Here is a 27905-nt window from a genome sequence, read left to right on the forward strand (position 1 = left end):
CGCGGGGGCCGCGGCCCGGGTCGGGGGACGCGGCGGCAAGGGCTGAGCGACGGGCAGCCGGGCGCAGACGCGGGGAAGGGCTTGCAGAGGAGATGATGGGGTCTGACGGCGGGTGTTGCGAGGCAGTCGGATGCCGAGGGGGGCGGAGACCCGGGCCGCGCGGGGAGCGGGAGGGAGGGAGGCAGGGAGGCAGGGGCCCCCGGGGCGCTTGGGAGACCCCTCGGCCGGGAAGAGTCGGAGGCGGGGGGAGGTCTGCGGGGTGGGCTCGAGGAACCGCCGGGGACCCGAGGAAGAGGTCGGGGCGGGGAGGATGAGGGCCCGCGTCCGCCAGGGGGAAGTGCTCGCAGCGTCCCGAGCCCTCCCCGCGGCTCTCAGCGGCGGCTGCTGTGGCTCTCAGCCTCCCGAGGTATCCGCGAGGTGACCGTGCCCTGCCGACTCCCCGAGCTCGGGGCTGGGCGCCAGGGCGTCGCACACACCCAGCAGGGCCTCGGGGAAATCTAGGCTAGCACCCCAGGCCGGCCGCCGCCGGGCAGCTGGCGGGCACACCCGGGCCTCTGGCCCACGGCGACGAGCCCAGGTCCCGCAGTCGGGCCCGCGCCTGGGGACGGGTTAGCACTGACCGGGGCAGGATGGGGCGGGGGCGGGGGCGGGGGGGGGGGGGTAGGCTTGGCATTCTAGAGGCTTCTGGTTTGTATCTTGATGAAAAAGGGCAAGCTACCGGTTTCCATGTTTGGAAGCAGACACCCTGTGATCTGAAATTTTCTTCTGTGACCTTAAACGTATTTGTACCCTCTAGCCTAGTAATTGCACACGCAGGACAGCCATTTCAGGAAATTGGCCTACCGGAGAGGGAAAAGAAAAAAAAAATTTAAACAATGATGTTCATTGTAGGATTATTTATAACAAGAAAATAGAAAAAGAACCTCAAGTTCCACAAGAGAAGTGGTTAAGGAAAATAGCATCTTCAAAATTAGGTATTTTGTGATGTTTTCAGCGTTTAGTTTCAACATCAGTGTAAATTTTTTCTGTATGTAATGATTCATCACTCGACTCTTCAACAAAGAATTGATAATGAATTGGAGAAGTACTCTATTCATGCTAAGTTGAAAATGCAGGCTATAACATTCCATATGGGATATGACGGGTGTACATCTAAGTTAAAGAACAAAGAAAAAAGAAAAGCGACCGCTTGTGCTTAAAACATACACCAAAGTTCTAATAGTAATTATTTATGGGTAGTGGAAATATGGTTGATAGTTTTCTCCTTCTGGTCTATTTTTGCTTTTCTCCAGTAAGCGTTTATTGCTTTTATAGGAGGAAAAAATAGAATGAAAATTATTGGGAAAAAGGCACGGTTTAATAGAAGTCCTCAGAGTTCATACATTCAAAAGTAAATTATTGAGCATATTACATAGACTCATTCCAGGGTTGGCCACAGGAGAAGGATAAAACATAATCGTTGCCTTAGAATAGAATATCTTCTAGTAGGGGAGCTCCAATACATATGCAGAAAACAGTCGGATAGTTGTACAGATCAGTGTGTGATGTCAGTTCCAAAGTGGACTGGTATGGATGAGAGCTCTACATTTTCCACATATATTTTGCCCTTAGATATTTTTTCATTTTTTAAAAATATTTTATTTATTGATTCATGAGTGAGAGAGGGAGAGAGGCAGAGAGGGAGAGATACAGGCCAAGGGAGAAGCAGGCTCCATGCAGGGAGCCTGATGTGGGACTCGATCCCGGGTCTCCAGGATCACACCCTGGGCTAAACTGCTAAGCCACTGCACCACCAGGGCTGCCCTAGATATTTTTTCAAAACACCACTTGCATCCAGGGCCAGGCTACTACAGTACACACAACTTCCTGAGTGCCAGGTTCCCTTGGCATTACCCCTTGAACAGGGGAGGAGGACGAGTGCCTTTTCCTTGGGTGCTCTATCTCAGTCCTAGGGGTACTGGCTGCCCCTTATTTGCTATTCCTGTATTCTTTAGAGTTCTCTTTACTGTCTTTTACTGTAGTCCCCTGTTATAATTAACAACTCTTTATATTCATTTTCCTCCATTCAAACTGCTGTGTGGTATCTCTCTCCTTTTTTTTTTTTTAAGACTTTATTCATGAAAGACAGAGAGAGGCAGAGACACAAGCAGAGGGAGAAGCAGGCCCATGTGGGGAGCCCGATGCGGACCGATCCTGGGACTCTAGGATCATGCCCTGAGCTGAAGGCAGGCGCTAAACCGCTGAGCCCCCCAGGGATCCCCCGGTATCTCTCTCCTAATTGGACCCAGGCTGATAACCGCAGCCTCTGTGTAATTTTTTGCAGGAGGAGGGCATATGCTTTTAACTACTCTTTATATACAATCCTGTAGTATTTCTTCCAGGAATAGTTTATCATAAGGTCTCCTCTATGTTATTATGTAGTTGGGTTCCAAATAGCAATACTTGGAAAGAAATGCTGATTCCTTTGCTGAAGAGTAAATCTGTAACTCCAACAAGGAAATGTAAATATTCAGCTAATGGAGAAAATGAATACAGAAAGAAGCTTTTGTAATCCTTGCTCTGCTTTGTGTAGGATTTGAGATTCTTGAAATGGCCAAGAGAATCTGCTTTGCTACGTTTATAACTTTAGGTAATTAATTTACAACAGTTGCTTGAGTGCTTAGAAAGATCTTGCTTTTTAGATTTGTGAGTCTGCCCTGTTGGGCATTTAAAGTGTTTGAGAAAAATCAGGCATATTAAATTTGTAATTGTAGTCTGAAATGTCTAAGGAAATTGATTAATTAAAGCTGTGAGTCTGTTAAATGTTTAAGGAGGATTGAATCTACTAAACCTAAGAATTAATTCAACAGTAATCAAAGAACAAGTGAAAGTGATTGTTCTTATCTTTATATGAAAAATCACTAGATTTATAATGGAATAACAAGATTTGTAAGTTGAATGTAAAGCCTTTAACAAAAGCTAGGTTTTAAAATGGGGCAACTTGAGTTGGTAATTTTAACATTCTTTTCCATGCTGAAATCTACTTCCAGATATTTAAAGTTGCAGGGAGATAACCCCCAACTTTACAGTTCTATCTGAGGCCTCCCCTCTGAGCTTCAGAAAGCAACATTCAGTTCTTTGGATGCTCTAGAGGCCTCGCAGACCAAGACGTTCAAGTTAAAAACTTCTCTGATACCAATCCTAAACTGTGCTGCTTGTTCCACCCTTGATTCTCCCTTCCTTTCACCCCACTCAAAGCCCACCCATCATCGAGGCACTTTCTTCTTCCAGTAGATACTTAGAATCAACTGCCCCTTTGCTTCATATCCAGTGGCCAGCAGCACCAGCCCAGGCCACCATCATCTTGTGCCTGAAGTGCTTCACTGGCCTCTGAGCTGGTCCCTAAACCACTCATCCCTGATGGAACCTCCATACAAACCACACCTTGCCCCACTCTTCGTAAAGCCCCTCACCAGCTTTCCAGTGCATTCAGACAGTGCCTGCTGCCATCTCTTTGCCCTATTCCCATGCTTCAGCTCTGTTATTCTGCCTTAAGTTCCTCAAATAAGCCAAACTTCTCCCTACCTCTAGGTCTTTCCATTTGCAGTTCCCTCTACCTGGAATGCTGTTCTGTCCGCTGCTCCCAAAGCTGGCTCTGAACTTCAAGTCTCAGTTTCTCTCTCTCTCTCTCTCTTTTTTTTTTTTTTAAGAGGGAAGGGAGTTTTATCTTTCTTTTTCTTTCTTTTATTTAGAGGGGGAGAGAGGGGGGATGGATGGATGGATTTATTTATTTATTTATTTATTTATTTATTTATTTATTTATTTATTTATTTATGGGAGAGAGAGAGAGAAAGAATCTTAAGCAGGCTCAGTGCAGAGCCTCCATCTCACAACCCTGAGATCATGACCTGAGCTGAAATCAAGAGTTGATGCTTAACTGACTGAGCCACCAGACACCCCCTTCAAGTCTTAATTTAAATGTCACCTCTGAGATGCCTGGATGGTTCAGCAGTTGAGTGTCTGCCTTCAGCTCAGGTCCTGATCCTGGCATCCCACATCGGGTTCCTTGCGGGGAGCCTGCTTCTCCCTCTGCCTATGTCTCTGCCTCTCTCTCTCTCTCTCTGTCTCTCTGTCTCTCATAAATGAATGAACGAATGAATGAATGAATAATTAAATATCACCTCTGCGGAGTCTTCCCGGATTAAAAGGAATTTCCCCACCCCCATCGCCCATTCTCCATTTGGTGTCTTTTCTTATTAGCATTCATCATAATGTGCAATTATTTCTATTTCAATATAAGCTCCATGAAGGCAAGGACTGTGTCTGTCCTGTTTGTTGTAGCTCCAGTGCATATAACACTAATTTCCCAATTCTGGTGGCTAACAAGAGTAGGGACTCAGTAAGCTTTTTTTCTTTTTTTTAAAACTATTTTTTTTCTTAAAGATTTTATATTTATTTATTTATCTGAGACTCCCTGCAGGGAACCTGATGTGGGACTCAATCCCAGGACCCCAGGATCACGAACTGAGCACAACCACTGAGCCACCCAGGTGTCCCAGTAAGCATTTTTTCAAGAAATCAATTTAAATATACGTAACTATACCAAGAGATTTAAGTAATAAAGAAGGTACAAAGCAATATGTAGAGTATGAATTATATTTGTTTTCCTTAAAAGTTTTATACACAAATATACCTTTTATGGAAACACAAAAAACTAGTAATGTGGTTGCCTCCATGGTGGGAGCTACAGGTCAAGGGAAGAAAGGTAGGAAGAATTTGAATTTTATAACCTCTTTTCCTGTTAGATATTTATGATGTGCCTATATTTCTTTTACAGTAATAGTAAGGAAAATACCGTCCTTTGGTACTATTATTTAATAGGAAATTTGGAATAACAAAAAAGTTGAATCTCAGATGAAGGATAGTCATTTAAATGGAATAATTTGGCTTTATGAAAACCCCACAACATTGTCCTTATTTTCTTCATCTTGCTGAGGACCTATGAAAGCTTTCTCTAGCTCTGGCTCTGGTTTGCAGCCTGGCACTTGACAGGCATTGGCTATTGGCCAGTGGTAGCTATTGGCATGGTGGGTAGGAGCAAAGGCCCTGGTTTGAGTTCCATCTCTGCCATTTCACTGGCTGTAGGACTGTTGACAACTTATATGAACTATATGAGTCTCAGTTTTCTTTGTCTGTAAAATGGGATGATAATACTACTCTGATGGGGCTATTGTGAGGATCAAATGTGATAATGTAGAGCGCTTGGCACAGTGTCTTGCCTATAGTGAATGTTCATCCATTACATGCTGACACCGCTAAACTTCCCATTGTACCCAAGATCAGATTTTTGCGTGTTAGGGAAGGAGACATCATATTGCATGATGGCAGGGCAGTGCTGCTTACCTACCAGTTGCTCGGTTTCCATTCAGGCAGTCTCCATATCCATTGGTGCAGCAATGATTGGGAAAGTACTTGATCATTTTGTTGCATCTTAACTTTATTTAAAAAAAAATCTGTGAATGGAAAAATCAAAGTACTAATAGTAGTGATAAGAAATAGGTGTATATCAAGAAAGAATGGAAGGAAATGTATGCAAATCATACATATGATAAGGGACTTGTATTCAGAATATGTAATGAACTCTTATAATTCAACAATAAAAAATACAAGCCAATTAAAAAGTGGGTAAAGAGTTGTTTGTTTGTTTTTAAGCACCAGAGTCCATTGAGGCCTTTTATTTGCACGTATGTATTACATCCCTAGAATCCCAGGATTTTCCCTCCCGTGTGCTTTCATCTTGCTTTTTCATGGTCTTTGAAGCTAGCTGAGGTTGTCAGTACAATGAAACCAAACCAGTAGGTCAGGAGCAGATTATTCTGCCATTTTTCTAGATCTTTGAGTTGTATATCAAATCTGGGGCTGATCACTCCATACTTGTTTCACTTGCCTGTGAAGTTTACAATTTTACCAATTTTGTGATCCTCAGTGATTTCTAATTCACCAGTGTAACCATACTTCATCATCATAGAAACTGGATAATGATTTCGGTGCATGGCCTAATAAGAACCTGGTGTTTGCCTCTCTTTTTGGAATTGTTAATGCTCTTGAGAGCATCTGCCAGGACATCTATGTGCACCATTATGGTGGCATGGAAAGCTGGTGGAAAGAGGTAAAGATTTTGAATAGACATTTCTCCAAAAAAGATATACAAATGGCCAAAAAGCACATGAAAAGATGCTCAACATCACTAATCATTAGGGGAATGTAAACCAAAACCACAATATTACTTTGTACCTGCTAGGAGGGTTATAGTACATAAGACAGCTAATAGCAAGTATTGCTGAAAATGTGGAGAAGTTGAAACCACATATTGCTGGTAGGAATGCAAAAACAGTGCATCCATCTTGGACAAACAGTTTAGCAGTTCCTCAAAATGTTAAATGTAGACTTACACATGACCTAGCCATTCTCCTACTGAATGGTAACTACCTGAGAGAGATGAAAACATACGTCCACACAAAAACGTGTACATGAATGCTCATGCAGCGTTATTCATAATAGCTGAAAGGTGGAAACAAATGTCAACTGGTGAATTGATAAACAAAATGTAGTATTTCCAGGTACATTATTATTCTGCGATAAAGAGGAATGAAGGGCTGACACGTTATGGTATGGATGAATCTTGAAAATATTATGCTAAGTGAAAGCCAGACCCAAAGGCTACATGTTGCATGATTCCATTCATGTGAAATATCCAGAAAAGATAAGTCCATGGAGATCAGCAGTTACCAATGGCAAGGGAATGGGGAGGTCGGGTGGGGAGTGATTGCCAATGGGCATGGGGTTTCTTTGGGGGGACAAGAATTCTGTAATTTGGGACGCCTGAGTGACTCAGTTGGTTGGGTGACTGACTCTTGGTTTTGGCTCAGGTCATGATCTCATGGGTCATGGGATTGGGTCTGTCCTCAGCAGGGAGTCTGCTTGAAGATTCCCTCTGCCCCTCCCCAACTTGTGGGTGCACATGTGCGTGTGGGTGCGTGCTCTCTCTTTCTCAAATAAGTCTTTAAAAAAATATTTTGGAATTAAAAAGTGATGATGGTTGCACAACCTTGTAAATACACTAAAGAATACTGAATTATACAATTTAAATGGGTGAATTATATTTCAATAAAGGAAGTATGTGTATCATTAACTGTAATTGATATAAAGGTAGAAATCATTAGATTTGTTGAAAAGGATGAATCTTTAGTCTCCACTCGATGTTTTTAAGCATTTTGTTTTAAGATTTATTTATTTGAGAGAGAGAGAGAGCACGCCCCCTCATGTGAGCACTGGGTGGGAGGGGCATAGGGAGAGAGAATCCCAAGCAGGTTCCCCACCTAGCTCAGACCCTAATGCGGGACTCAATCTCATGACCCCAAGATCATGACCTGAACCCAAATCAAGAGTTGGATGCTCAACCAGATGAGCCACTTGCGCCCCCCAAGCTTATTATTATTTTTTTTTTAAGTGAGCTTTAAGCCCATCATGGGGCTTGAACTCATGACCCTGGGATCAAGAGTCACATGCTCCACTGGCTGAGCCAGTCCCCTCTTTATGCATGTTTTTTGATTAGTGAAGAAAAATAATCAAATTGGAGATATAGTAGGAAAGGTAGGAAATACATCATCTAAGACTGTGTCCAAAAATGCAGGTGTAATTACAACTCGTACACCCTTTTTTATTTGCTAGGAACAAATGTGCCCTGTTGATAGGATAAATTTTTTTTGATGGAATAAAGTTTTTGTTTGATTTTTTACTTTTGACATTGGTCCCATTTTCAGAAACCAATTCTGTATAGAAGTGGGGTTGTGTATTACCTTGCTCATGGGAAGGCAAAAGATCTCTTCGCCCTCTCTGATTCTCCTTCCTTCCTTCGTTCCTTCCTTCCATTTATTTATTAAGATTTTATTTATGTATTCATGAGAGACAGAGAGAGGCAGAGACATAGGCAGAGGGAGAAGCAGGCTCCATGCAGGGAGCGTGATGTGGGACTCCATCCGGGGACTCCAGGCCGTCAACCGCTGAGCCACCGAGGCGTCCCTGATTCTCCTTCCTTTAATGCTAGATCACCAAGCAAACTTTTCCTAAGCAATAATTCAGCCAATACTAGAAAGTTGTACATAGTTATTTGGGTCACTAGGTATTTGGGTCACTGAGTCTAATGTGCATAAAAAAATGAACAACTTTTGGGGCAGCCTGGGTGGCTCAGCGGTTTAGCGCTGCCTTCAGCCCAGGGCCTGATCCTGGAGATCCAGGATCAAGTCCCACGTTGCGCTCCCTGCATGGAGCCTGCTTCTCCCTCTGCCTGTGTCTCTGCCTCTCTCTCTCTCTCCCCCGTGTCTCTCATGAATAAATAAATAAAATCTTAAAAAAAAAAGAACAACTTTTTATTCGTTTCTCATCTCCGTTTTTTGTGAGCTTAGTCAGGAAAAGTCACCCTTAACTGTTTTGGCCTTAACTAAACATGCAGCTAATGGTGACATAAGTAATAAAGGTTATTGGTCAATTTCACAAAACAAAAATTGCAAAGGTAGATGGTTTGTTCATCAGCAGCTCGACAATTTCCCAGGTCCAAATCAGTTCTGCTACGAGCTGGGGATAAAATGGTGAACTGTTAGAGAGAGCCTTGCCCTCCTGAAGTTAAGTGGAGGAGAAAGACATTAACCAAGTAAACAAATGAATAGAATAATTAAAATACTCTTCATTATTATATTGACTTTGTATTTGCAAATATGCCTACTCACCAAGATATATTTGTACTCTTGAAACCAATACTTGCAACACCTTTGAGGTCACCCGCAGACACGTACATGTGTAAAGCGCTGAAAAATTTGTCACCCAACAAGCATGTTCCCAGATGAGGTCGATTGAGCGCTCATGCTTTAAACAAGCAGTCTTTCCGCGGGCTATGTAGTGTCAGGTTTTACATATTTTTGTACTTTATGTTGGTGATTGTGGTTGAAAATATCCCCCAAGGATGGTGCGGAGGTGTTATATAGAGTTCCTAAGCTCTAAGACGGAGAACATATATTCATTAGGTAAGTTTCATTGAGGCATTAGTTATAGTGTTGGCTCTGAGTTCTAATTTGACAAATTAACGACCTATATTAAATAAGGTATCTTTAAACAGAGATGCACATAAAACAGGTTATGATTGATCGCCTGATGAAAATGTTGTGAGCAGAAGCTTGCAGGAGCATACCCCTCTACTTGCCTTAGGGGTGTGGTTCAGTATTTGCTAATTCAGTGTTCGAGATGACTCGATAGAACTTAACTACTGTGAACAAGGGGAATGGACTGTATATCAAGTGTCAGGAAGGAGGCTACAAAGGAACTCAGCTTGACAGAGAGTGATGTGTGTGGGAGGTCTCTTGAGAGTGGGCTTCCTCAGGGAGGGGACAGCTAAGCGAGGACCTAAAGGATGGAAAGAAGCTGCCAGGTGGATGGAGAACACTCCAAGTGGAGTGACCAGCAGGGGTCTGGAGGTGAGAACGACTTGACCTGTGGGCACCTGAGCCCTGTTGGGGAAGTGATGGAGAAGCAGGCAGGGGCCAGCCTGGAAGGATCCTTAGGACTTGGCTAAGAAGTTTTGGTTTTATACGAGAGGCCTGGGGTAAAGTTACAAGTACTCAGGCATCTCTGGGTCCTTGTTTGTTCTCATCATTTGGCTAAAGAGGCTTTTCCTTATTCACCTCTGTATTTCCAGGGCTGAGGACAGAACTGGTGCCAACTGCTGGGGGCACAGAGCATGGACCGCCATGGGCCCACAGGATATATTTGGTATGCATTTGTTGTCTGAATGACCAAGCCCTGGGATCCTGCAGCTGTAGCTGGGAAGAAACTGTAGCAAGGACTTTTCTCAGAATGTGGATAACGCCAGGATTCAGGCCTCAGCTTCCCAGGCTGAGAGGCCAAGGGTGGGGGAGCTTAGCACAGAGCTCCAGCAAAGGCAGGCCCATCATCCCCTTCTTCCCATGCCCGGTTAGGAGCTGGCAGGAGATCAGATGCTACTTCAATTCCAAGCGGCTCATGAACAAAAGCTACGAAGTTGCTAAGAAACCTGCTTTTCTGAGGGTTCACCAGGTTTTTCTTTGTTTCTATGGCATTGTGTCTGTGAGTGTGCGTGAGCACACCAGGGCCCGTCACCCTGCCAGCCCTGAAGCAGTCAGACCAGAAGGCAGGAACTATAGGCTGCCCTGGGACACCACCAGGGATGCCAGGTATTGCCAAGCCAGGCAGTGGCAGCCCAGGCATTGAGGGTGAACAAAGAAGAGACAGCTGCCTGCGGCCAGAGGTTGACAGAGCTGTGAGCAGCTGCAGGAAGGAAGCTCTGGATACTGAATCCTGGACCCACTTCAGCAATAGCCCAGAAACCGTAGGGTGGGAGACACCAACAACAGAACTGATAGGGGGGGTCTCACCACCATCCCCTAGCTGAGCTTGGAAAATAATGACAAGCTCTTGTCAAATGGCCTTGACAAGATCAGGGCCACTGCAAAATACCAGATGCAAGATGTGTAGAACTATCCCAGTCCAGGCTGATGATTATCTAATTTGCTCCTGTTCTTCCCATCCTCACATGGACAATCTGAAGCCTGGGGAGAGGAAGGGACTTTCTCAAGAGTAAATAGCATATCACAGAGGTAGGAGCACTCTCTCTCAAAAATTCTATGGGCTGTGAGTGGATGGAAAAAAAGCCTAAAGTATAAGCTGAGACTATATTATTCACCCATTTGTCTCTTCTTCAAATGCTTCTTGTGCCTCTTTACTCAGTGCCAGGAGCCCCAAAGCCCCAATCTCAACTAAATATAGAGAAAAAGAGAATCCAAAACTTTGGACCAATTGCCAAGTTCTCCGAATCAGTTTGTGAATGAATGTGCCCCACCGCCACCGCCAGAGTGCACACTCTTTGTCCATCTAGGTACTTCAGATACCTTGGATTCTACTCTTGTGGGCTTGGGAGAACAAGGAGCTAAATGGATGAGAAATGTAACTTTCCCCTGTCTTCCCACCTGCTCCAGGGAAGAAGGACCTTTCCTCCCAGTGATCGTGATTTTGAGAAGGCATCGGAGGGCTGGCTGCCCTGAATCTTTCATTCTGTATGCCCTAGGTGTCTACTATGTGCCCAGCACCTTGAGCAAGTCATTCCTGGCTATAAACATTGGCCAAAGGCACATCTGATGCTCTCACTATGCCCAGTTAAAAACCCTCTAATGGTTCCCACTGCTTTAAAAATAAAGCTCAGACTCCTTAACACGGCCCACAAGGCCCTGCAGATTCTGGCTTCTGCTCACCCCCTCCTTTTCTCTTCTTTCTCTCTCATTCTGCTCCCATCCCACTGACCTTCATACCTGTCATGCTTCCCCTGCACAGGGTCTTTGCACATGCTGCCCCTACACATCGATCGTTTATCCCTTGCTTCCTTTTTTTCCTAGTAAAATAATTTAATCCTTTTTAGAGAAGCCATTAAGATTATAGAAGAAAATTAACTTAATATCCACCTGGTTCCAGTGCTCAAAACCTGCCACTGTGGTGGGTGAACGGATTCCCCCCTTCTGTTCATCAGCCTTCTCCAAGCCATGGTCCACAGCGGCCTCTGGTGGGCTCTGAGTGACAGCGCCAGTAGGCAGCTTCTGCTCACGGTCACGGGCAGTCCCACACCAAGTCTCAACCACAGAACCACAGGTGGAGCTGGAAGCATCATCTAAAAACTTCCCATTTTACGGCAGAAAACTGAGGCCTAGTTAGGGGGCAAATTTTCCCAAGACCTCATAGTCCGTTGCAGAGCCAGGCCAGCCAGTGCTCTTTCTACTGCATAATATGACACGTATCTAATATACAAAGCCTCCCAATGTTTTGGTTGATAGAAATGTGTGGCTGATGGGTGAGTTTCAGAAATGAATTATTTCATGTTGTTCTGCCCTGCAGATATTTTCCATTCCTGGGTGTAGTCTTCAGGACCCTTTGTGGGCCACCCTATCTAACCGTGGGCGCTCACCTCCTTCTGTGCCTCCAACATGGCAACTACTTCCTGCCTCAGGGCCTTTGCACTAGCGGTTCCCTTTGCCTGGAACTCTCTCTCCCAAACTGCCTCTTGGCTTACACTCCCTCACGTCTTCCAGCTCTCACAGAGAGGCACTCTCGGACTGGCCTACCTAATGTTCACCCCCTGCTCCAGTCTCTCAAACATTTTTTTTTTTTAATATCCTTCATAGCCCTGTTCACATCTAGAATCATCTTGGTTAGCTGTCGGATGTCTGCCTTTTTCTCTAGAACGATGGCTGTTGGGAATGTGTTCAGTATCCTGGGTACTAAGCAGACACTTGTGGAATACATGGGGAATGATGGGATGGAAAATGCGTGGGACAAGAACAAGCCAGAGAACACATTAGACAAAGTCTGGAGGTTTATTTAACAACAGTCACAATCACAACTGTACACAGTAAGTCAGTTCTTCACAAAGGCTTACTTTTCCAGGCAGGAGAAGAGAGGTTGGTGGTCTTGAGCATCTCAAGATGGAATACCCAGGCTGCCATCTCAATATTCCCTGCCTGTAGTCCCTTTGGGATCCCAGTCTTCAAGCCAAAAACAGAGCAGGAGCCCGACCCTGTTATCTGACATAGCAGAATCACAGCCTTCTGGGAAGCAGATGTTGTTGCGAGGACCTTGTCACTTGGGATGTAGATCCAGCTCCCATCCCAGAGGTGGCTGTGGGCCTGGGCTCAGGATCAAGTTTGAACTGAAATATTACTTGGATTTTCACAAAGAGAAAGTAGAAAAGAATTCCAGAACAGGACTGCACTCCTTGCCCCTCTCCTAAAAATCTTCAGAAAACATTAAAAATGCACTGCCTCCCCGGGAATTATAAAACATCACCCGATCTGTACAAACTAAGGGTCGCTGAAGCAAGGAATCCAGATTTCTCAGTTACCACTGTAAAGTGCTTTGCCACTCTGTCGGGACTCCAGAGACAGAAAAACGAAGATGTGCAGGAAGAAATACGGAGTCATTTTCAAGGATCGTCTCTTTCTTAAGGAGAAAAAAAGAAATTCAACAGGTAGGTTTGTAAAGTGACTAGACTGTGGACTTTGGGGATCTATATGCTACATCTGCAACAAGGACTGCTCTTTCTCCCCTAGATCTAATGTCACTCTCCTTGTGGAAGTGTCCCCTTCTGCCTCTGAACCAGTTCTTCCTCAAGGGAGAAGGGAGGGCTCCTGGGCCATTGTCAAAGTGGAAAGCTCTGGCTGGAGGCACACGGTACAATGGCTTTTCACACGTGTGCCTGCACATTTACCGCCTCCAAGGGCCTTGTATTTACAGCAAAGATGCTCTCTGTATTCCAAAATGCCCCTGGAGGCCCCCTCTGGAAAGGCTGCTGGTGGGCCACAAGGTCATCTACCTCCTAGCCACACCCTGTTTTGTGACCTCATGCTCAGAATAAAGAGAAAAGGGGCCCACATTCTCACTCGGTACCCAGATGACAGCATCTCCACAGCCTCCTGGCTGCTTGACTGAGCATCAGCTGGCAGTGTGAGCAGGAACCTGAATCTTTGAGACAGGTGGTTTTCAAAAGTGAGGCTCAAACGAGTGGTCAGTATCTGTCATCAGTTGGTCGGCTAAGCAGTGAACTCCTCTTTCCTTCCCCTGTCACACACTCAAGTCCCAGCACCTCCGGATTTGGGCTTGGCAAGACCGGCTCAGGGTCAGCATCCCTCCTTCATCGAGGGTGCCAAACCAGACTCAAAAGGGGAACCAACAGATGGGAAAGAGGTAGGCAGAGGCCTGCTTGCTGCTGCTCCTGTTTCGCCCACGAGTCCTGGTCTTGCCGAGGACACGGTCACCCACCTGGAGTGCACCATCTGGGAATCTAGCCTGTGCTCTGCACTCTGTCTGGAGGCTGGGATGGGGGGCTATAGGCATGGCCTCCAAACAGGCCCTCTCCCCGGGGCTGCTGGGGCCCTACCAGGCCACAGACCTAAACGAGTTGTCCAGCTGCCCTTTTCATCTGGGGTGTTACTTGCACGGACTGGAACTCTGGCATCAGGCCCTTGAGGGGCTTCTCTGTCTCAGATCCTGCTCTAGGCCCAACGTCTCCTGCTTGAAATGAGAAGTTCAGAAACACTCATCCAACAGAAACTGCACATACCACCACAAATGTCCCCCCCACCCCCAACCCTGCCCCTGTAGGTTTGTCTAGCAAGGCACTAGGAAAGTATTCAAGTTTAGGGATTTGCTGTACATTTGCATTTTTTTCTTTTTAAAAGGCACAGTTTTTATTTTAATGATGCTGCATTGCTTTCTGATGATGAACCCGAATTCTCCTCTCCAAACTTCAACACTCTTGTTCTCCTAGCTCCTGGAAGGGGCCTCATCTTCGGCCTCCTTCCTATGGAGGGCCACTTCTAAAGATCTAGCACTCACTTGGAAAAGACACGAGGGATCAATGAGCAAGCTTTTGCAAGCACAGGGGCCACCCCTCCTGTGGCCAGGTGGCCAGGGCAGGGCTTGTGCGGGGGCAGAGTGGAGGAGTGATGCTTTGCCAGCTTTATGCTTAATCGGGGTGGTGGTGGTTGGGAGTGTTTATTTCCCTCCCCCCAGATAAATGATGGCCTTGAGCTCAGCCAGCACCTCAAAGGCAGATTCGTGGCTCTGTTCCCAGATTGATGTCTCACTTAATTGGTAAATGACACAATCCAGAGATCCAACTCTAATTGGAATACTGATTTCAAGTATTTCTTGGACTAGCTGGTGGAAGCCATAGGTTGTAGAATATGATTTCCATTTCTGAATCAGTGGGTGGCAGGCTGGTTACAGAAATGATTCCTATTAGTTTGGGAGCCCTCTGGGAGTCTGACACATAATTAACAAAGCAAAAGGTAAACACGAGGGACTGGCACGGAGCTAGGTGTACATGTGCTCTTGGGCCACTGGGTACTTTACTCCACCGCAGCTGGGGGCGTGGTGGAAGGTTGCAGGGCTTCAGGTCTGCGCTGAGGATCGTGTTACACCAAGGTCTCCGGTATGAGCTGATGGACACAGGTCACCCCCCACCCCTCCCCAACCAACCTTGGATTTCAGAGGTTGTCTCTAGGCTGGGGGCTGCCTATACTTGGCTGGCTCTTTTAAATCACAGCATTCCAGAAATCTATGCTAGATGCTAGAATACCAGAATTCTATGTAGCATTCTAGGTTGTGATCCAATGATAGAGTTCTTGGAAAATTCTAAAGTTCCCTATGAGAACTAGAGCCACGATGAGGTCAGAGGCTGGGCATCTTGCCCACAGTCCACCCTGGAGGCCTCCAGACTTTTGTGAGGTGAGCACATCACCCGTCTGCTCCTCTCAAGGCAGGTAAACTGCCCAAGACAGAAAGAGGAAAACGGAAGCACTGAGCAGGGAAATTCAGCCAGCGTATCTGGTTTAGAGGTCTTCTCCCAGGGCATCTTCCACGGGCCTGAGGCCATCTGAACTCAGCTCTGAATAGCTGGTGGCTGAGCTGTCCTGTGCCTGCAGAGCAATAAGTGGGCATTTCAAGGGCCCAGAGAACAAGGAGAGATCCCACGTGTCCATGGTGGCGGAGGAATGTCTGGGGGTCCCACTTCTGACCCCAGCCCTGGCAGTGGGCCAGTGCTCAGTACTGAACACTGCGAGGAGCCAGGTGTGACCTTCAATTGCATCACCTAGGGCTGTGACAGAGGACAGAAGCTGGGCAGTAACTGCAGTTAGCCCACGACTGGCAGATACTAAATGGCTGACACCAGTGGCCCCGAGAAAGACGCCCTCCCCTCCCTTCTGCCGTGGATGGAGGGCACTGGGCTGCAAAGCTGCCCACACAGGCAAAAGTTGCCTCTTTTTTTCTGAAGGACCATCACATATGAGCCATCTGAAGGCTAGGCAACCTTGTAGGACCCATTTTTGGGTGGCCTACGGCTGCCCTGCATTCCTCCCACATAATGCTCAAGGGAACATGGTGACAGTTGAAAAGGCCCTCCTGGATTTCCATGACACCATTGGGGGTCAGAGCAGGCATTGCCCTCTGTGGGGCCTCTTGTGGGGTCTGCTCCCCGCCCCACATCCACCACTGGGCTTCAAGGACCAGGCGGACACCTTGCTCTGGCTTTAAGAACCCTTCTTGCCTGGGACCGGTCGGCCAGCACCTTTCACATCAGGGTGCCCATGGAAGCCCTGCCCGCCTCAGGAGAGGAAGGCTGCGGCGGTGCCAGGGAGGACTCTACTAGGCCTGCTGAGGAGGCGCGAGGGCTCAGTTCCTATTGAATTTTTCCAAGACTGTCGAGTTGGTGTGTTCAAATAGCCACTGCTGAGTGAGAGAAGAGGGGTTACAGGTGTTCATGAAGATCCGGTGGTCACTTTCACTGCAGTCCATGCAACTGCCACTGACTGGGTGGTACAGGGTCTTGTCCTAGGAAACAGGCAGGTGGTCAGCCAGGCGGTGCTGGGGATGTGCCCCAACAGCAGAGGAGTAAGAGCACTGAGGCATTGAGCTAGGGCTGGCCAGCCACTCACCCCCCCCCCCCCCCGCCGCCAGGCTCCCTGCTGAGCACAGTGTGACACTGCCCCCCCTCCCCTTGCAGCTGGCCTGACCCTGTGCCTGAGTTCTGCCCAATGGGATGCGGGCAGAAGTGAAGCGTGCTACTTCCAGGCCTGGGCCCTCATTATGCTCATCTCTCTGGCCAAATTTCACTGGTTCTCGTGGTGTTTTTTTGTTTTGTTTAGATGGACTCAATTGTCAACATTTAAGATTTTAGAGATTTCACATAAAAACCTGGGTTTTGGGGACACCTGGATGGCTCAGTGGTTGTGTCTGCCTGTGGCTTCAGGGTGTGATCCCGGGGTCCTGGGATCAGGTCCTACATCGGGCTCCCCTGGAGAGCCTGCTTCTCCCTCTGCCTATGTCTCTGCCTCTCTCTGTGTCTCTCATGAATAGAAAAATAGAATCTTTAAAAAAAAAAATTCTGGGTTTCTGGCTTCTCTTGAATGACTAAGAAGTCAGGCACGGTGGATTTATGGAGCAAATGCATGAGTGAGTGGGCTCTGTCCGGGGAAGGAGTGAGGTACTGCATGCTTGTCTGCCGCTTTTTTTTTTTTTTTTCTGCTGCTCTTTTTATAAATCAAGCTGGTTGCCCCATTCCGCCCGCATAGCCTGCCTTACTTTGCGGTACTTCCATAGCTGGTTGCCCTTCATGCTGTGGCAGTCATACAGGGTGACTGGGCTGGTGTTGGAGATGGCATCAAAGCAGAACTTCTTGGTGTGCTGGGGGTCTCCGGGCCGGATGTCCTCCCTCCACGTGAAGGTGAACACCTGTACATACAGGGACAGCATCACAGGGACAGCAAAACCAGGGGATTTCTTTTTTGGAGTGACATAAAATGGTAAACACAGAAATCCAGAAAACAAGATTGACCACACCTGCTCCAGTCACCCAGCTTCAACAGTTACCAACTCATGGTGAGCTTTGTTACAGCTTTACCCCCACCACAACCCCCCCACCCCCACATTATTCTGAAACAAATTATAGACCTCACATTTCCTCAGTGTACATACTTCACTAAAGTGCTATTGTAACAATAAAAAGTTACCACAAAGTCCTCAATGTCATCAAGTAGCAAGAGTTCAAGTGCTCTTGCTTTAGAAATTTCTCTTCAGTCTGTTTGAATCAGGATCCAAACTAGATTCACACATCGCATTTGGTTGATAAGCGTTTTGTTCAGCAGCTTTGCTGAAGAACAACTGGCATACAATAAATTACACACATTAAAAGTACACAATTTGATTCGTTTGACTTGTTTCCAGCTGTGAAACCACTATCATCATCAAGGTAATGAATATATCTCTCACCCCAAAGTATCCTCATGTCCCTTATGGGCTCTTCCTCCTGTCCCTCCCTGAACCCCTGCCTCTGGGAAACCACTCATCTGTTTTCCATCACTAGAGACTGGTTTGCAGTTTCTAGACTTTTATTTTATTATTATTTTTTAAATATTTTATTTATTTATTCATGAGAAACAGAGAGAGGCAGAGACACAGGCAGAGGGAGAAGCAGGCTCCATGCAGGGAGCCTGATGTGGGACTCGATCCCGGGACTCCAGGATCACGCCCTGGGCTGCAGGCGGTGCCAAACCGCTGAGCCACCCGGGCTGCCCTAGTTTCTAGACTTTTAAATAAAAAGAATCCTATGTACATATTTTTTGGTATGATTTCTTCCCCCCAACATAATTTTGTTATGACCGCATTTATCAATAGTCTGTGCCTTGCCATTACTAAGTAGTATGTCACTGCAACATATACTCCATTTACCTGTTCTTAGACATTTGAGTGGTTTTCAGTTTTTGGTTATTACAAATAAAGCGGCTATGAACATTTGTGTGCAAGTTATTGTACAGACATACACTTTCTTTTCTCTTGGATAAATAACTTGGAGTGGTATGGCTGGATCCTATAACAGATAAATGTTTTTCTTTTTTCTTTTTTTTTAATGTTTAACTTTCTAAGAAACTGTCAGACCTATTTTCCAAAGTGCTTGTACCATTTACATTCCTACCAGCAGCATATCCTTTCAGCTCACCTACATTCTTGCCAACCCTTGGTATGGTCAGTCTTCTGAGTTTTAATTTCCATTGCTCCAATGGAGTTAAGCATTTTTAATGTCTTTGCCACTGATATGTGCTTTGCTGAAGTGTCTGTACAAATCTTTTCTTTTTAAGATTTATCCATGAGAGACACACAGAGAGGCAGAGACATAGGCAGAGGGAGAAGCAGGCTCCATGCAGGGAGCCCGATGTGGGACTTGATCCCAGGACCCCCGGGTCATGCCCTGAGCTGAAGGCAGACGTTCAGCCGCTGAGCCACCCAGGTGTCCTGTCTGTATAAATCTTTCACCCATTTTTAAGCTGTTTTCTTAGTATTGAGTTTTGAGAATTTTATATATTCTGGATCCAAGTCCTTTATCAGATCATGTTTTATAATCATTTCCTCCCAGTCTGTGGCTTGCCTTTCTATTTTCCCAACAGTTCTTTTAAAGAACAGAAGTTTAAATTTTTTATTTTTATTTTTAAGAAGTCCAATTTATCGGGGCACTAGGATGGCTCAGTTCGTTAAGTGTTTGCCTTTGGCTCAGGTCATGATCTCGGGGTTCTGGGATGGAGCCCTGCTTGGTGGGGATCTGCTGCTCCTGCTCCCTCTGCTCTTCCCCTCCTGCTTGTTCTCTTTCTCTTTCTTTCAAATAAACAAAGTCTTAAAAAAAGAAGTCCAATTTATCAGTGTTTTTATGGATTATGCTTTTGGCGTTTTATCTAAGAAATAATTGCTTTATCCAAGGTCACAAACACTTTTGCCTGCATTTTCTTCTGAAAGATTTTATTTTTTTAATTTATTTTTTATTTTTTTTATTTGACGGAGAGAGAGCGAACGAGCACAAGCAGGGGGACAGTAGGCAGAGGGAGAAGTAGGCTCCCCGTGAGGCAGAGAGCCTGACATGGGGATTGATCCCAGGACCCTGGGATCATGACATGAGCCAAAGGCAGATGCTCAACCAACTGAACCACGCAGGTGCCCAAAGATTTTAGGTTTTATGTCAATACTCCATTTTGAGTGAATTTTTCGCATATATGTATTGAAGAGGTTTTTTTTTGGCATATGGATATCCAATCGTTCCAGCACCATTTGTTGAAAAGATTATCTTTTCTCCACTGAACTGCCTTTAAACATTGCCAAAAATTGATTGTCCATATATGTGGGGGTCCCATTCTGGTTCTCTCAATTCTGCTCCATCGATCCTTTTTTTTTTCCATCAATCTTTATGTCAATGCCACACTGTCTTGACTACTGACAGCTTATATCTTTTAAAAAATATTTATTTATTCATGAGCGACAGAGAACGAGAGAGAGACAGAGACAGAGACACAGACCGAGGGAGAAGCAGGCTCCATGCAGGGAGCCCGATGTGGGATTCGATCCTGGGTCTCCAGGATCACGCCCTGGGCTGAAGGCGGCGCTAAACTGCTGAGCCACTCGAGCTGCCCAGTTGATAATATATCTTAAAACCTGGTTCATCCTTGAAATTCATGTTCATCCTTTAACTTTGTACTTCTTTCTATTAGTTGTTTTGGCTATCTTAGGTCCTGTCCATTTCCTTTTGTGTGTGTGTGTGTGTGTGTGTTTATTATTTATTCATGAGAGACACACAGAAGCAGAGACACAGGCAGAGGGAGAAGAGAAGCAGGCTCCCTGCAGGGTGCCTGCCTGATGCGGGACTCAATCCCGGGACCCCAGGATCATGTCCTGAGCTGAACGCAGACGCTCAACCACTGAGCCACCCAGGCGTCCCTGGACCTGTCCATCTCCATATGAATTTTACAACCAGCTTTTCACTTTCTGCAGGAAAAGCCTACGAAGATGTTAGGACTGTATTGAATTTACAGAGTGGTCTGGAAAGAACGGACACCAACACGGAGTCTTCCAACCTCTGGACCTGGCACAGATCTCCATTTGTTTAGGACTTCTCTCATTCACTTCTTCTCCCTCTGCCTGTGTCTCTGCGAAGAGAGAGGCAGAGACACAGGCAGAGGGAGAAGCAGGCTCCACGCAGGAAGCCCGATGCGGGACTCGATCCCGGGTCCCCAGGATCACACCCTGGGCTGCAGGCAGCGCTGAACCGCTGCGCCACCGGGGCTGCCCGGACTTCTCTCATTTCTACTAAAAATTTTTTTTGTAGTTTTTAGTGTACTGGTCTTTCACATCTTTTGTCAGTGACCGATCTGAGGATTTCATATATATTTTTTGTTATGGTAAGTGCTTGTTTTAAATTTTAATTTGATTCTTCATTATTCATAAATACAAATACAATAGATTTTTGTATCTTACAACTTTGAGAAGTTCATTTATTAGTTCTGATAGACTGTAGACTCAATTGAATTTTCCACAGATCATTTAGTCTACAAATATTGTTTTCTTTTTTCATCCACCTGCAGCACGTTTCTTTTTCTTGCCATAGGTTAGAACATTTAGTACAGTGTCAAATAGAAACGGTAAGGTCGGAATCCCTGTCTTCTTCCTGATCTTAGGGATAAAGTATTCAGATTTCACCATTAAGTATGAGGTTAGCTGCAGGCTTTTTATAGATGACCTTGATCAAGCTGACAAAGGTTCCTTTTATTCCTGGTTTGCTGAGAGTTTTTATCAGGAATAAATGTTGGATTTTGTCAAATGCTTTTTCTGGGTGTAGGTGATTATATGGTTCTTCTTTTCCAGTTCGTTAACATGGTGAACCTATTGATTAATTTTCTAATAGTAAGCCCACCATGCATTCCTGGGATAAACTACACTAGTCATGATGTATTATTCTTTTTATATGCTGTGGGATAGGATTTTCTAAAATTCTGTTTAGAATTTTTGCATCTAGTGCATGAAGGATACTGGTCTGTGCTTTTCTTATAATGTCTTAGTCTGGTTTTGCTATTAAGGTAACGCTGGCTTCACAAAATAAGTTGGGAAGTATTCCTTACTTTACTGGAAAGGTTTTTGTGGACATGGTAACATTTCTTTTAAAGTGTTTGGTAGAAGTCATCAGTGAATCTATGTGGGCCTGGATTTTTCTTTGAGGGAAGGTTTTCAACTGCAATGTTAGTCTCTTGAATAGAATCCTGTTTTCCAGTCAGGCTGGTGAGAACGGGCACCATTCCTGGCTCTGCATGAGCACCGGGCATAGCTCCCTCTCATCCTCTCAGGATTTCTCCAGCCCAGGAAGCTCCCTCATGCACATGCATGGATCAGTACTCTACCAAATGTCCAAGGGGGACTCGGTACATCCCACAAGTTCTTGGTGTCTAGCGCTCTCCTCTTCCATATTCTATTTTGTGAATTCTAGCTACATTGGTCTCCAACACTCTCAGCTCTGTCTCCCCAGCTTGGAGTCTGTCTGCTTAGCTCCCCCTGGGTTCTCATCCTTGACCTGTGGCCTAGAGACTCTCTCAAAGAAGGACTGGGACAGCTGTACGGCTTACCTTGCTTGCTATCCCTTGAGGATTACTGTCCTCCACTGGCTGATGTCTGCTCTCTTGAAAACAGTTTTTCACATATTTTGTCCATTTTCCAATTGTTTCTGGCAGGACTGTAAATCCAGTCCCTATTACTCCATCTTGGCCAGAAGCGGTCATGATGGTGACAAAGCAGTGGTACTGCCAGCTCCTGACTCATTGTTTTCCGGGCCCTTGGTGGCTCAGGGGCTGTATGTTAGAATCATATTTTGCCCTTTGCAGGCTCACTAGAGCTCTCTGCTGAGGGTGGTTGAGAGTCCTGGGGAATATAGATCCCACTGGGGCATTTGGGCTGCCATGCTTCCCATTTCAACGGGGGAAGGCTACACACTCAGGCACCATTTTGTTGCTGGTTTGAGGGAATCCTCAGGCATTAATGTGGACTCTCTGCCACACAGTGAGGCTATTCTAGGCTGAGCAACCCAAGCATGCTCTATCCAAGCCCTGTGCTTTTCCTGGTCCTTTTTAGGGTCCTAGGGTGGGTGTGGGTGTGGGGGGAAGTCACACATTGCGTTAGAGAACTCAGGAGAATCAGCAAAGGAGAGCCACTTCTAATAACAATTGTTATCGAGAAAGGAGAAGTGAGAGCAATAAGGCTTTCAGAGGGGGGAGCAGATACAGTCAGGCTGGGCACCATGCCCATCTGAGAGGCGGCGCTGTTCCTTTTCAGCAAGCATGCCACGTACCTTTTTCTGAGTTTTGTTTTTGCTGAGGACCCACAATATAGGCTTCTGTCAGTGTGTACTTCCAAAATGCCAGAAAACCCATAGTAGAGAGGCTAGAAAAATGTACCCTTGAGTCAAGATTCAGTGGATGTGGTGTGATTTAGGGATTAATTGTTGGACGAAGGGACCACAGAAAGCTAAATGCAGTTTCTTGAGAGTGGGGGATTTTCCTACACTGCTGGCTTACACTCTTCATTCTTCTGATAACACCCTTTGGACACAATCTCCTGGGGAAGCTACCCTCTTCACTCTTCTCCCCATTCTTTGGGTGACCACTGGCTGACCACAACCCCCAGCTCCAGTGGGCACATGACCCAGGCCTAACCAGTACAAGGACTATGCCATATCGTTATTGTAACTGGCTCAGGAAAGCCAATATGTGAGTGCCTCTGGGCATTTCCAGAACTCTGGAAAGGGACATGCCTTTTCACTGAGGGGTTGGACAAGCCTTTGTTGCTGGTGGTCCCATCTGCCATCACATGGGAAGAGCCAGGTAAAGGATGAAGCGCACAGAGGGGAGGAAGAATTGAGACCCTGGAGGGGTCCCACTGAACATCATTTAAGCTTTTCAGTGACATGAGCCACTATGTTCTCCTTTTTGTTGAAGGCCATTCAGGCTGAGTGTCTGTCATGTGCAACTAATGGGCCAGAGTGCTGATTTTATTGCAGTGTGAAGGATTCCTCTTATAACTCATCCCCTGGGCTAACTTTTGTCACTCATGCTTGACCCGTGGCCTCTCTCTCCCAGCCCTGACCATGTGAGTGTTCGGGGCTGCAAACAGCAGAGGGAAGTGGACTGCTGGTCCCCAGTCGCCGAGGAGTGGCCCTTACCTGCATATTGTTCCAGGCAGCCTCCCCGCGGCCCCGGACGCAGCTCTCCAGTCTCAGCGGGGAGCCCAGGGCCCCGTGCTTCGTGTCGACACACAATCCTGTGCCCACATTGTGGATCTGAAAGAGACAGAAGGATCATGTGGACCAGTGAGCACCTTGAGACGCCCACCTGGGTTGGGAGGAGGGCGCCCAACAGAGATAGCAGATGGGGAAAGCTCTGTGCCATCTTTAAAAAGCTTGCCCTGGGCTGGGGGAAGTGCCTTGTGCCTCTCAAGAAAGAAGTACTCAGTCCACACAGAGGAGCCCCTCCAGAGCCTGCTTTGTCTTGGAGCAGGTGGGGCCCGGGGAGATGGGTACTCAGAGGACTCCCTGGTTCCTCCCAGAGAATCTGATCCGACAGGTCCAGGAATTGAATCCAGGGTGATCCAGGGGCCATACGCTGAAAACCACCTTACAGAAGGACATGACATCTGTGCTGTAGGCTCTTAGACTTTCTGCCTTTTAGAGTAGGTGAGTGGCAAAAGGTTCTCCATCCAAAGAACAAGAGGAGTTGCAGTAAGACAGGCGTGGTGTGGGGGGAGGAGCACCGGGCCGGGAGTGGAAGGCCCCTGCTCATAGTTCACCAGCACTCACTACCCAAACGCCACTGTGTAGATGCCAGGTAGCGTAGTTCTTGCCTCATAGAATCACCCCTATTTTGACTGATGGTTTGGAGGTGTGGTGGGCGGTAAAAATGTACCACTCAGTTGCCCTGTTTCAGGGAATCTGACTGCCCAGCTGCTGCGTTCTGAATCCATGGTGTCTGAGTCGAGGCCATGCTTCCCGTGGACTGCTTCCTGCCAGCCACTAAGGGTGGCAGGGGTACCGCAGCCGGCCATTCCTGGGAGATGCCAGACTCCTCTGATCTGGCATGAAGACTGCTCAGTAACTTGGCTCAAGATTCCTGAGAGCACTCTTGCAGGGTGGGACTCCTCCTACCTCAGCCCTTCCTCCTCCTCTCTCCCCTTCTCAGAGGCCAAACCAACCCCACATCTGATCTCCCGGCCTCTCCTGGATCCCTTCTCATTTCTTCCCTCTTCCCCCAACAAGTTTCTTGGTGTCTGTTTCTCAGTGGACTGGACCTAATATAGAGGAGAAAGCCAATAAACTGGCAAAGAAAGGAGAGCTTCATGAAGTCAACATGACACCTCCTCTAGAATATTTATGCTGGCGTTGGGTAGGGCTGGCCAGACAGCTTAGTCAGGAAAGATCCTTCTAACTTGCTGTGTGAATTTGAACAAGTCATACCTAGTGTTTCTGCTGGCCCAAATGTATCTCTCCTTCCTGGTAGCAACACCCTGATTTTCTATGGGGCTACTGATCCTTGCCTACCCTGTGGCTTGTCAGGGTAGCTGTCCTACCCTTGTTCTCCCCTTCCTCCAGTGGCCACAGTGATTGGTGCAGACCTAAGAGTAAGACCTTTGTTGGCTTCACTGGGAAGGAGGCATATACTTTTTGCTGATTGGCCAAGCTGAAGATTTGTCAGCTTTGAGCTTCTGGAATCATCTTGCTGCCCTGAGCATGAGACTCACACAAAAGGAAGTAGAGGTAAACAGGAGAAAAAGAAACCGATATCATCTGAGCCCCTGGATCCAGGTGTATCTGAAGCCATAGCTCCCCAAAGTCTCTATGAGAATTAATACATTTCTCTTTTCACTTTATTTTTAAAAGATTTACTTATTTATTCATGAGAGACGGAGACAGAGAAAGAGAGGCAGATGCAGAGGCTTCTCCCTCTGCCTCAGACACAGGCAGAGGGAGAGAAGCAGGCTCCTCGCAGGGAGCCTGATGCGGGACTTGATTCCAGACCTGAGCCAAAGGCAGGCACCCAACCACTGAGCCACCCAGGCATCCCTCTTTTTACTTTATTTTTAAAAAAAATTTTTCAATTTTTTAAATATTTTATTTATTTATTCATGAGAGACACAGAAAGAGGCAGAGACACAGGCAGAGGGAGAAGCAGGCTCCATGCAGGGAGCCAGACATGGGACTCGATCCCGGGTCTCCAGGATCACGCCCTGGGCTGCAGGCGGCACTAAACCTCTGCGCCACTGGGGCTGCCCCCCTCTTTTTACTTTAAATTGGACTTCTGTCACCTACAAGTGAAGGAGATCCAACTCCTATGCTCATGGTCCTCAAGTCCCGATATATCCTGGTCCCCAAGCTGTGTGGGTTCTCTCAGTTCAGAGACCCAGGAGCCAGAACCTGGTGATGGAGTGCTTCTCCTCCCTCAGCAGGACTGGCTTCATGAGTGTGTGACATGGGCAGTGGCCCATGGCCTCTCACTCAGAAGGGCTTGTCATTGGTTTAAAGTTCTGCTATCATTGTCTTAAATTTTTTTTCAAGGATCTGTTTATCTATTTTAGAGAGTGGGGAGGGGCAAAGAGAAAGAGAATCTCAAGCAGACTCCCCGCTGAGCAGATGGAGCCCAATGCGGGGCTCCATCTCACAACCCTGAGACCATGACCTGAGCCGAAACCAAGAGTCAGACACTCAAACCAAATGAGCCACCCCAGGCTCCCCATCATCATCTTAAAATTTCCAGTAATTTGATCTCTGAATTTGTAAGTGAAATCTGATAGGACAATGGGGCATGCATTTGAGCAGAGGTGATAACACACTACACGGGCATCTGCTGTACCTTTCTTCTGTATGGCATCTGTGATGCCCCACAAGCAGACTCCCTGGGGGTCCCACATGCACGGGAGTTCTGCAAGACTCAAGTCACGGCTATGACCAAGTGGGGTGGTGCCAGGTCTAAAGGCCACACTTTCCTTTTCAACCAGAACTTGACTGCACAAAGCAGGGCCATGGCTTTCTGGGCGAGGAGCTCTGTGGTTATCCTTTTACTTGTGTTACTTCCCTCACCAGCAGCAGAAAACCACAGAGAAGCAAAGGAAGAATCGGACAGCCCATAATTCGTTTTCCTTCCACTTTTCCTCACTCATCAGCAAGCCACAGGGAGAGCGTTTGGCAGAAAGTACGGGTTATCAACAAGTGAAAGATCAGCTGAGTTAGCTTTGTGCAGAGTTTGTCCTGTGCTGGTAAGAAATACATGCGCACGCACAAGGGTTGAAATACAGATTGTGCAATCTCGCCCATCTGGCACACGAGTTAAATGCTCTTCTATTTGCATTTAAAACTGGCACTGCATAATATGAAGATGAATGGTAAAATTTATGCTAATAATTTAAAGTTTTAATTTCCCCCCGCCTTAGAATATTAAACAGCAAATAAAAACACCACCACAAGGCTAGAGGGAATCAGGGGAGGAACATGTTTTATAGTTCATGCCTTAAACGGTCTTGGGAACAGGGCGGCCGCACCTGCATTTTGCACTGGGCCCCACTTGCGCTGCGGGCTGGGGCCCGGGACTCACCTCCCCCCAAGCTGCGGCCGGGGGCTCCACGGGCGGGTAGAATTTGGGCAGGTCCCAGGCGATCTTGGTCATGAACCACTTGAAGCTCTTGCAGTTAAGAGCGCTGCGCAGCTTCTTCTGGGCCGCGACGTCCCCGGCGGACAGGTGGCGGTACTCCGGCCGGCGCTGGTAAATGTGCTCCGCGTACTCGTCCATCCACACCTCGGCCACTCGCTTCAGGTTCTGGGGGCGACGCGCAGGCGGAAGGGTCAGGCCCCGGGGGCCGGGGCCAGGGGCGGGAGCCCAGGTCCTAGGTGGCATCAAAGACCCCCCAAAAACCCCCACTGTGTCTTTAGAGCCTTCTGTATTCACTTAGGGATGGAGGTTTTAAGGACTCCAACTTCTGTCTGAATAAAAGGCGGCTGGGGTCGGGCCCGTCCATCTTCGATCCCCTTTTCCCATCGCCTGCCTCACGGTCCCCCCAACCTGGCTCCGGGAAAGGTGCGAGAACCAGCCTGGCGGATGGGAACCAGCCACGGGCAGGGGATTGGCCAGCAGCGAGCACGTGACCCAGGCCGAGCCAATCAGAGCCGTCGGCGCCAGCCTTGGCCGCTTCCCTGCAACCCCAGGGTTGACTTGCTCTGCTTCTGCCTCGGTTGCTGGGTAGATCTGCTGGGTGGGCCCGGAGGCCCGGAGGCCCGGAGGCCCGGAGGCCGGGGCTGCTAACGCGGAGCCCATGCAGCAGGGCAGAGGGCCGGACGAGGAACACATTCCTCCTTTTAGTACCTGAACCCAGCCATGCCCCAAGTGAGCACTACTACCCGGGGGCTTTGCGTTCACCGAAGTCAGTAAATTCCCTTTCGGCTTATGCCAATT

General features: G+C 47.1%; 1 protein-coding gene and 1 long non-coding RNA gene across 11 annotated transcripts in view; one reads left to right on the top strand and one right to left on the bottom strand.

The window, feature by feature from the left end:
* The first annotated feature begins 665 nt into the window (after positions 1-665).
* Positions 666-27067, top strand: LOC112651814 (uncharacterized). Of its 2 annotated transcripts, XR_007410291.1 has the most exons (5): positions 666-4537; positions 9728-23779; positions 24033-24142; positions 24393-24594; positions 25055-27067. It is a non-coding gene; the product is annotated as an uncharacterized LOC112651814 (long non-coding RNA). The 2 variants fall into 2 exon arrangements; XR_007410290.1 differs by having other exon boundaries at positions 24393-27067.
* Positions 12410-27905, bottom strand: part of GALNT10 (polypeptide N-acetylgalactosaminyltransferase 10) — a 216969-nt gene continuing 201473 nt past the window's right edge. For 3 of the 9 annotated variants that reach the window (XM_025435119.3, XM_025435120.3, XM_049109212.1), the window contains exons 9-12: positions 27051-27272; positions 23633-23749; positions 17194-17343; positions 12410-16443 (exon numbers count right to left, since the gene is read on the bottom strand). In XM_025435119.3, coding sequence (XP_025290904.1) covers positions 16285-16443; positions 17194-17343; positions 23633-23749; positions 27051-27272 — 648 coding nt within the window. In that variant the 3' untranslated portion in view covers positions 12410-16284. The remainder of the gene's footprint in view (positions 16444-17193; positions 17344-23632; positions 23750-27050; positions 27273-27905) is intronic. The other 6 variants (XR_004814921.2, XR_003131063.3, XR_003131064.3 and 3 more) reach the window with 6 other exon arrangements.

This window comes from Canis lupus, chromosome 4, assembly GCF_003254725.2.
Source record: "Canis lupus dingo isolate Sandy chromosome 4, ASM325472v2, whole genome shotgun sequence".
Taxonomy (NCBI): Eukaryota; Metazoa; Chordata; class Mammalia; order Carnivora; family Canidae; genus Canis; species Canis lupus.